Source organism: Kryptolebias marmoratus, linkage group LG3, assembly GCF_001649575.2.
Source record: "Kryptolebias marmoratus isolate JLee-2015 linkage group LG3, ASM164957v2, whole genome shotgun sequence".
Classification (NCBI taxonomy): Eukaryota; Metazoa; Chordata; class Actinopteri; order Cyprinodontiformes; family Rivulidae; genus Kryptolebias; species Kryptolebias marmoratus.
The window spans coordinates 3,151,882-3,161,754 of record NC_051432.1 but is presented as its reverse complement, the minus strand read 5'-3'; the positions used below and the strand labels follow the sequence as shown (position 1 = coordinate 3,161,754).

Sequence of the window (9,873 nt, the reverse complement as noted above, 5' to 3'; positions counted from 1 at the left end):
TCGAAATTATGACTTTGAAAGTCGTAATTATGACTTTAAATCTCATAATTATGACTTTGAAAGTCGAAATTATGACTTTAAATCTCATAATTATGACTAAATCTCATAATTATGACTTTGAAAGTCGAAATTATGACTTTAAATCTCATAATTATGACTTTGAAAGTCGAAATTATGACTTTGAAAGTCGAAATTATGACTTCCTGTTGGTCTTTTATTTTTTTTTTTCATGGCGGAAATGGGCTTCCATATATTTCTGTGTGAACAGCTTGTAAATTTATTTTGGGCCATGCACATTATTTTTTTTTGTCCATATTCTACCTGCCTTGATTTGCTTGTAACCACCTTGGTAGCTGACCCCTCATTTATGATTAACTGGAGTACACTTCTGAATTCAAAATACAAAACCTTTGGACAGTTTTTTAAAAAACATTATTATTTATTTGCATGGTTTTTAGATCTGGATGTAGCCTCAGATGTTTTCTGTCATAAAAAGATTTTGTGTTGAAAATGGGTACAGCTCTAGCACTTTAGAAATGTGGAAACTAAATGAAAACATGGCCTCAACAACTATTATGGCTATTTTGACAAACATTTGTCACACAATATTTTGTACATGTAGAAAATTCAAGCGATAAGGCTGCAAGCCTCTGTAACTTCTACATGGAAATTGTGAGCTGCCACAAATGTTTCAAAGCTTTTTTTCAGACCCCCTTATAAATGTTGTTTGCCAACTAGTTACCAGAAGTTTCAGCCCAGTAAGATAATGGCTGACACTTCCTTAATAGAGGAAAAAAGTTACATGATATAAGTCCACCTCTGTGTATGTTAATTCTTACAGTGATAACCCGACAGGTTCAGCAAGTCTTTCTCTGCTGGCCTAAACAATCATTGATCAAAATCGTACATTTTAATATAAATTGTTTTTTTTTCTTTAAAATTGTTTTTATAATTGACAATAATCTATTTTGTTCTTTTCATTGTTTTTTTATTTTTATTTTGTTGTGCAGCTCTCAAAAATGTATGCTTATTTTGGAGCTTTTATTTTATCCAATCATATTTCAACCATCGTGTGTTCCTAGGGTCAAATAAATCTGCCTTTAAGCCTTCAGAATCATTTGTGCAGGCCCTGGAAGCTTAAAATAAAAGGTGACAAGACTGTTTCAACCAGACAGATTTTGAGTTGGTAACACTGGAACCATATAATAGGTCCAAAATGATGTCTGCATTTTCATGTACTTTGACTGGACGGAGTGTAGCAGTCAGAGCTAACAAAGAACATCAGTAGCGACTTGCTTAAGCTAAAATGTATTAATGTGGAGGGGTAGCAGCTATTTTTCAACCCATAATGGCTGAACGAGGAGAATAAATTGATTTGATTGCAGATATTCTTTTTTATACCTTTTTCAAGACAGACTTCAAGAAAAGCTGGACACTGTGAAGAAAGGACAGTCAAGCTTGAAGCCAACAAGCCTGTCCCAGCCAGGGAGACTGTTTATACACCACTTTCAATCCAGCATCTATGAGCAGTAACTATGGCTCACAGTCTCCAAGAACCCTGTAGTTTGTATTCCTGGGAAGGTCTGTCATTTGCAACTGTTGCAAACATGGTGTTTGGAGTCACATATTCTCAGCTCAAAATGTACGCTAAAAACACGACTGGACAGACTCAGTTTTTTTGCATTAGCCTCCATGGCAACAGAAAAGGATTTATAGTTTGAGCTGAAACACACCAGTGTTGCGCTGTACGACTAAATGATTGAATTGGTCTTGAGAAAAGAAATGGATTTTGTCTTCAAAAAATCAATAATTTTGGTGAGTAAAATGCATTTTATTTACTTATTTTTAAAAATATGGTAAATCCTGGCTTATCCAGTCCTGCAAAATAAGACTTAATTGTTGACTAAAATATTGTGATTTGGTTTGTTGCTTTTAGAAGGCTAATAGGTGGACTAAAGCATTAAAGACTAATGGGTGCTGTATAAAATATGTCTGTGATCCAACGCCTTGTTATTCTGCATTTCTGTGTAATGATGATGACATAGCTGTGGTATCATAATTACAGTATCAAGAGATAAAAATATTCATACAGAACACCACTGAAAGCCTGGCTGTAAAAAGCATGGTCCGCCACTAAGTTCTTAGCCCCCTTCTCACTGGATAAAAACCCTGTTAAGCTCTCTGTGACCTAAACACTCTACTAGAACATGGCTGGATTGCAGCAAATTTGGAAAATCTCCTTCAGTGTGAAGGCAATCGTGATGCTGCTACTCTTTTAGTACTTACAAAATTGGGTTTCCAACTATTTTCACATCTCTGGGATGCTCTTATGCACCCTAATCACACTCTATGCACCAAGTCCTGGCACGACTCTCGACTTCGGGTGGCTGTGGCTCAGTGATTAGAGCAGTCGTCCTCCATTAAGATGGTTGGAGGTTCAATTCCACCAGTTTGCCACATGTCAAAGTGTTCCTGGGCAAGACACTGAACCCCTCATTGCCATTAATGTGTGCCTCATGTGATCTAAAGCACTGATTAGCCTCTATAGAATGATTTATTGAGATTAGCTGTGTAGAGTGCTGTGTGGATGGGTACATGAGGGCTCAGATTGTATTGTAAAGCACTTTAAGTGTCCTGGTTAGCTAGAAAAGCACTATATAAGTACAGTTTATTTACACTCTTGGACCATATCAGGATGCAGCTATGGGTGTCATATTTACATGATGCTGTTTCCATGACCTTGTCACAAGTTTTAGCCTAGGTATGAGGCCACCTTGGCCAGTCATTACTCAAAATCTTGAGGAGAAAGCCACAATGGCGTGTACAAGCCCCACATTATGGATCTCTGCCACCTCACTCCCCCATATTCCATCCAGGACCCCAATACAATAAACCATCATGATCTTGCTATGAAAACTTTACACGTTTTCAAAATCATTATGAACCTATCATGGTCTATCATGCACAACGGGGAGCCCGCTGCATTCTTAACATGGCCCTCAAAACCTCAACAAGATTCTGCAGAAAGCATTTATGTTCTGTGTCATTTTTTTAATATCATATGGTGGTCATCATTCAGTGTGAAGGAGGCCTTAGAGCAGAGTAAAATGTGTAGAATGACAGGTTGTTTTGTGTTGGTTTTATTTTCACACTCAAAATGGTACTTTTCACAATTTTTTTTTTCTTTTTTGTTTTTATTAATTTTTACCCCAAAAGCTAGGAAAAACAAAGCACAGAAATTCCTTTAGGACCATACTTCAGAGAAATCCCGAATGCAAATGACTTCCCTTTGTAAATGATACGTGACACAGTAAATTGCATTTCCAATCTAAAATCAAAACAGTCCAATGCCCAGCCATGTGTGAAATAAGGCTAGGCCCATTTCAAATAAAAAAGTGCTGAGAAGCAAGTATACTCCGATGATGCAATTTAAAAAGTTACACACACCGGAGATCTGATCAAAGCCACAGTTAATCTACACTGTAAGCAGAAAGTCAACATTTGGACAAGAAGGAAACACAAGTTTCCAGCAAAGAAACAACCTGTGCACACAAATCTTCTTTATATCAGTTTTCTTCTTTATCTTTATTTACCCAGACAGGATGACATAGTCTTGTTTGCAGGTGCAGCCTTGAGTGAAATGTCTGAAGTGCTCTTGTTCTGGATGGATTATTACACTGCCGGGCTCTGGGCACAGATGTGTGAAAGACCCTCTTTAACCCCACTGAGATGTAAGAAACTCAAACTAAAAGACTCAAAATATTTTTCAAAACCAGAAGACTCATATTGCGGCTGTGTTGATTCTCCAACATTGTCTCTTTGAAATGTTTTGCATGAGTTTATGTCATTTTGTGCTCATTATGTATCACTTTGCTGATTTTTTTCTGTTCATATTCTTTGTGACATTTGTTGATTTTTGGGGTTTTATTTAATCATAAACAAAGAATTTTACTGGGAGAGCCTGTGAGCCACAGAAAACCTGATGCTTGTGGTCAAAAACTATATGACAGGTTCTGGCTCCAGTGCTCTGCTCATTTTGTTAACAATGACAGAATCAACTAATAAAGCTGAGGAAAAGTATGAAAGCTGTACTTTATCATACAAAAGTGAAGCCAGGTGTCTTACATTTGAATACAATTTTTGTTCCAAAATCAATTGAGCTGTTTTGTTAATAATAATGACTCAAGTTCACTTAGCAGGAGTGGGCAGAAAAAAACCCACATGCATCAAAAGCACACAATGAAGAGAAAAGGATCAGAAATAACAACAATTCAAAGCTTCAGTGAAGTTTTGGTGACATAAATGTAACAAAACATAACCTGAAAAAAATATGCTTTAAGCAAAAGCAGATTTTTTTTAAAGATGTTTTGAGAATAATACAGAATAATGAACAAAAAAATATTTAACAGAGGACCTGCCTGATGAAGGGAAAGAAGAAGGTAAGAAAAAACAAAGGAAAGAGGGAAGGAAGAAATTAGGGAACGAAGGTAAGAAAAAAATTAAAGAAGGAAGGCCAGAAAAAAAGGAAGAAAAGAAAGAAGTAAGGAAAGAAAAAAGGATTTCTTAGAATATGAGGATATGTCAGCCTGCCAGAGATTGCTTTGTCCTGCATGACTGAGCATGATGTGTGTGTGTGTGGAGCTATAGGTGTGTTGGTGTGTCTTGACGTTAATGGCTGTAAAGTGCAGGTAAGGCCCTGTGTCAGTAGTGTGTGTGTGTGTGTGTGTGTGTTGAGACGTAGTGCCTCCACTGAAGGGTGAAGTGGTCCATCAGTTCTCTCTCAGAGGAGATGAAGGCAGCAGCATCAGCCAGAACTGCTGAACTCTGACAACACGGACGAGACGAAACCCATGTGCAGCCTGTACTGTACTTATGAGCTTTGGACTGATCTCCATACAAGTTTATTCTGATGTCAGAATGTTCACAGGTGCTCACAGACAGGTGGTTTCTGCTTTTACACCTATTCAACAAGTGCTTTGACTATTTTTGTGCTGCATTAAAATACAAAACCCATTTATGAGATCTCAAGAACTTTAGTAAGAATACAAGCATGAAACCTTACAACTTCTTGAAATTTACAACCTACAAATAAGATAAAGGTTGTGAAACTACCAATAAACTGCACTTTCATGGTGGATGAAAATAAGAAACCTTCACCAGATAATTTCAACTGTTCCTACAATCCCACAATCTGTGTCTGTTTCATCATTTTGATTCAGTATAATTTTATTTCTGACGCAACTGACATTTGATGTTTTTAAAACATTTATTTTGATGCATAAATTGTTTATTACCTAGTTACTTTAGCTTCTATTTTAATGAGCACTGAAGGCTTTTGAGAGGTCCCAAACTCACTCTCTATGTCTCTGACTTTCTGCTCTTATGCTCATTTTTACATTTTTCAAATTTTCCTTTCTCCTGTTTGTGCTTTCCAGAAAGATTTCATTTACCCAGATGACTCCTTAATTAACCTTATTCCAGCTTTTAGCAGGTGCTAGCATTTATTTATTCTCTATTCTCAGCCCACGTTTCCTGCATTTTTTTGACTTTGTAACACGTATCTGGTACCTGCAAATTGAGAGAGCTTTGCTCTGGAGAGACTTACTGTGATAAATCTGCAAAGCAGTTGTATCAAAGTTTAGAAAACATTAGTAATACTAATACTATACTATACTATATGCTATAATACTATATTACTGATAGCAACAGTAATAGATCCAGTTCTGTTTTACAGAAACCAAATATGAGCTATTTTCACACAATGCTATGACTTCTGTAAATTTAATCCCACTGGTGGCAAAAATATAGAGCTTCATCTTTATAAACCAAGCAAAAATGTCCTCCAGTGTTATGTAAAATGCCCATCCATTCATTTTCTTTACCTGCTTTCAGGGTTAGGGGGCAGCCTATCTCAAGCGGTCGCTGTGTGAGAAGTGGCGGACACCCTGGACAAGTTGCAAGTCCATCGTAGGGACACATAGAGACAAATGAGACAACCATTCACACTCTCACTCACATCTAGGGACAATTTAGAGTTACCAATGAACCTAACATACCGGAGTACACAGGGGAAACACCTGAGTACACGGGAAGAACACACAGAAAGCTTGCGAGGTGATCCTGCAACCTTCTTGCTGTGAGGCAACAGTTCTAACCACCCATATAAGAACTATGGAAGTATGAATATTATGGTTGTGTTACTGGATGTAAACACTGGCTACAATGAACCTGAGGACAAATGATTATATGGTCATGAGTGTGAGGATCTGGATCTTTGTGTTTTCGGTTTTTGCTATCTTTATTATTTTGTTGCGGTTTTGGTTATTGTTTCAGTTTGTTTTTTCTGGTTTGTGTTGTTGTTTAGTATTCATTCCTCCTCCGTCACTCTTTTGCCTTCCTTGCCACGCCCATCTCCACCTGTCAGTCATTATCCCTACTCACCTGTTTCTACTTACCTTGTCACCCTCAGTCTTCAAATACCCGGTCACTTCTCCCACACTCTGTTGGTTCATTGTTTTTTGATTGCTGTTGCTCCCTGTGTTTTGTTTCCTCATTGCCTTGCCTTGCCTTGCCATGCTTTGGATTTTCATTGAGTTTTAGTTGCTGCCACGTCAGCTGTTGTTTTTGTTTATTTTCTTTATTTAATAAATTAGTTTTCACTCAAGTATGAGTCTGCATTCTGGGTCTCCACGGATCATGACAGATTGTCATATTTTGACTATAATGTTCTAATTAACGGTACCAGTGGATAAACAATGACATACACCTATTATTATTTGACTATTATTCTTTAGTTTTTATTACAACATTTAGTTTGGTTCTCCTCCAATAATTTTTATCTACATCAAATGTGGAACTTGACTAGGAACATTATGACTTTTGATAGCTGTACTTTATAGTGTTGATGAAATGTGAAAAAAAATTAAATTTTACACTTTGACAATCAGATTTTGGTGAAACAGGTAATAAAACCAAGCCCTCTTATGAACTCTACAGCACAGACATACTTCACAATAAAAACATCATTCAAAGTTTAAATAGGCCACAAAAAGTTAGACTTTACATGTCTAAATTGCTATTTTGATATCTTTTTGTTTGATTACAACATCACATTTTTGGATTTATATTTTTTCAAGATTTTTAACTTTGAGTGTAATGATTTTACTCAATTGTGAGCTGTTGAACATTCCCCAAAATACTGAAAACTAATTTTATTCTCACAAACTTTACTCTTCTTCCACACTTTATACATCAAAATGTAGACATTTTTGTCTTCTTTCACACAGTTATACACACTGCTATAGAACTTTTGGTTTCTTCTCAAATCCCCCAGAGTGAAGAGAATCCACATCCAAACTCTCATTGACTTTCATAGTATCTGAGCTCCGAATATTCTCTTCAAAACTGGAAGTGAAGGATCTTTTAACTGGACACATTTTCTGTATTAAACACTATAGACTCAAACCTTATTATAGGTGCTGTCATGGAGAGAGATAGACCCAGTGTGTGGTCACCGTGGTGATCCTAATGAGCCACTGGCAGCAGAATTAACATTTCATTTGGTTCTCCTTACACTTCATTTTGTCAGCTTTTATGGATGTTAGAGGAGAAATGTGACAGATCTTGAAAACTTGGACAGTAGCTGCATTGACACCACTCAAAATGTTTTATTTTTTTCTCCTGAAAGTGTGTGTGAGTACCTTGGTCCTCATGATTTCTTTAATTGCAGAATCAAACTCAAGGGAGTTGTTGTAGTCCACCGTCATGACATGAGGCCTGCCTATGTACTGCTCTGCATATGGGTGCTGGGAGAAAACCTTCAGAATAAACCCCAAAAAATAAATAAATAAATTCTGTCAGTGTTTTGAACATTTTAATTAATTGACCTAAAGCTCAATTTATTTCCTCATTAAAACTGGATGCTGTCAATATTTATTTTATAAATTTGTTTGTGCAAAATTACTGCAAAATTAATGAACAGTTAATGCTATGGCTGCTAATTTCAAGGAAGAAACAAACAAACATTTTGCGCTATATTCCAGCCAATTTTTAAGTTTTTACAGAATTCAGTCCATGTGCCAGTTCATTTAAAAGCTTTGGGGTTAAACCAAAATGTTTGGCCAGTTCAGCGTATAATACACAATAATCTCTGACTTGTTAATGGAAACAACAAATCTTAAAGCTTTTACCTCTCGAGATGTGGGCTTGCCTCTGAAGAACTCGTGATTTAATGAGCTGTGGGGGGGCTGGAACTTTGGCTGCAGGAAAATACAACCGTTGGCTATAGCTTCGAGTGGGGCTGGACCTTCATACGGGAACCCAAAACCAATGAAGAGCTTGAATGAAAAAAGAAGAAAAAGAATAAGCAGCTCAGTTTAAGACAGTTACAGTAAAGTGATGAGTTTGTATTTCTGGACAACAGAGTTCTCCTGTTTGGATGATACAAGCGATGAGCAAGTTTATATTCAGGTAATGTTCTCCTGAGTCTCCTACCTTGGCTTTGCGGAGCAGCTGCTGCAGTTCATGTTGGGGCAGCAGGCCGTGGTTCTTCACAAAGGGCGGGACCTCTGGAGGTCTCTGGGTCTCATAGTACACTGTACCATGGACCTCCATGTACCTGTGGAGGATCTCCAGGAAACCGTCTTTCCCCTGCTGTAAGAGGAGCAGAAACAAAAGGATGGGGGATATCAAGAGGTATGAAAACAACATATTTGTTGAAATTAAGACTAAAACATTTGTACCCATGTCTGTTGTCTTTTGTCTTTGTGAAATTTGTTTGAGTATCTCAGCTGCTACCATCTGATTATATTTGTGTCTCCTAACATCTACATACATTTATTATGGATATGCCTGGTAAAAAAAGACATTGCTACGGTTTGAAAAAAAAAAAGTGTTAATACCACCATGTATTCTTAACTACCAAAGTCCAACGGGGAAAATAAAAACAACTACATTTTCCTCTGAGTTTAAAATAAAGTGTAACCTGGTCGTCATTCACTTAGTGGCACAGAAACAGGCCAGCAGCTTTCAGCCAAACTTTCTCTTCAGTATGATGCCATGGTGCTTAGCGTTTTGTTCTCAGGGATTGTGTCATAATCATCTCTTTCACTTACTTGTACACTTTGGTTCTTTTTGACTAATTTCTTGTTATTTTAGGCTACGTCTTGTTTTATTCTGGTAGTTCCTGTTTGTTTATTCAGTTAGTTTCCATTTGATAATTCCCCCTCAGCTGTAGTTTACGATTATTACTGTACTGCACACAGACCCTTTGTTTTTTTGCCAGAACCTTGAAAGTAAGACTGGATGCACCTCTACAACTTAATAACTTGTGGAGTCAACCCAATTCAAGATGGCTGCAATAGCTAATTGAAAATAGCAAACACAAAAATAGATGTCAGATTTATAGATATTGAGCTGAGAGCATCCCTAACATGCACTCTTAAGTTTTAATAAATCTTACAGGATCTCATGATATTGAAAAAAAACAAACTGCATAAGATTTGACCAAAATGGTTATCACTCTGTCCCTCAACAAAATAGGAAGATCTCAGTATAAAACTCAGACCCTGCAGACAAAATGAATTCCTTCAAGGAATGCTGGCCTTTATCACTGCATAAACGAGCGAAACAAACATGAAGCAGTTTTATTGTACGTAAAAAAAAACCAACCTTAAAATGTCTCCATGAAGAGTGATTTATTAGCATAAAACCAAGGACAAATTTAATACTGATGTTGTGTTTATGTATGATGGAGCTGGGAAAAATTTGACTTGAAAGTCACAATCGCACCTCTCTCTCTCTCTCTCTCTCTCTCTCTCTCTCTCTATATATATATATATATATATATATATATATATATATATATATATATAT

The 9,873-nt window shown here is 36.8% G+C and overlaps 1 protein-coding gene across 2 annotated transcripts in view; it reads right to left on the bottom strand.

Moving 5' to 3' along the window:
• LOC108242732 (alpha-1,6-mannosylglycoprotein 6-beta-N-acetylglucosaminyltransferase B) overlaps positions 1-9,873 on the bottom strand; it is a 227,617-nt gene that overhangs the window by 24,677 nt on the left and 193,067 nt on the right. For both annotated transcript variants that reach the window (XM_017427751.3, XM_017427752.3), the window contains exons 13-15: positions 8,494-8,652; positions 8,190-8,336; positions 7,701-7,817 (exon numbers count right to left, since the gene is read on the bottom strand). In XM_017427751.3, coding sequence (XP_017283240.1) covers positions 7,701-7,817; positions 8,190-8,336; positions 8,494-8,652 — 423 coding nt within the window. The remainder of the gene's footprint in view (positions 1-7,700; positions 7,818-8,189; positions 8,337-8,493; positions 8,653-9,873) is intronic.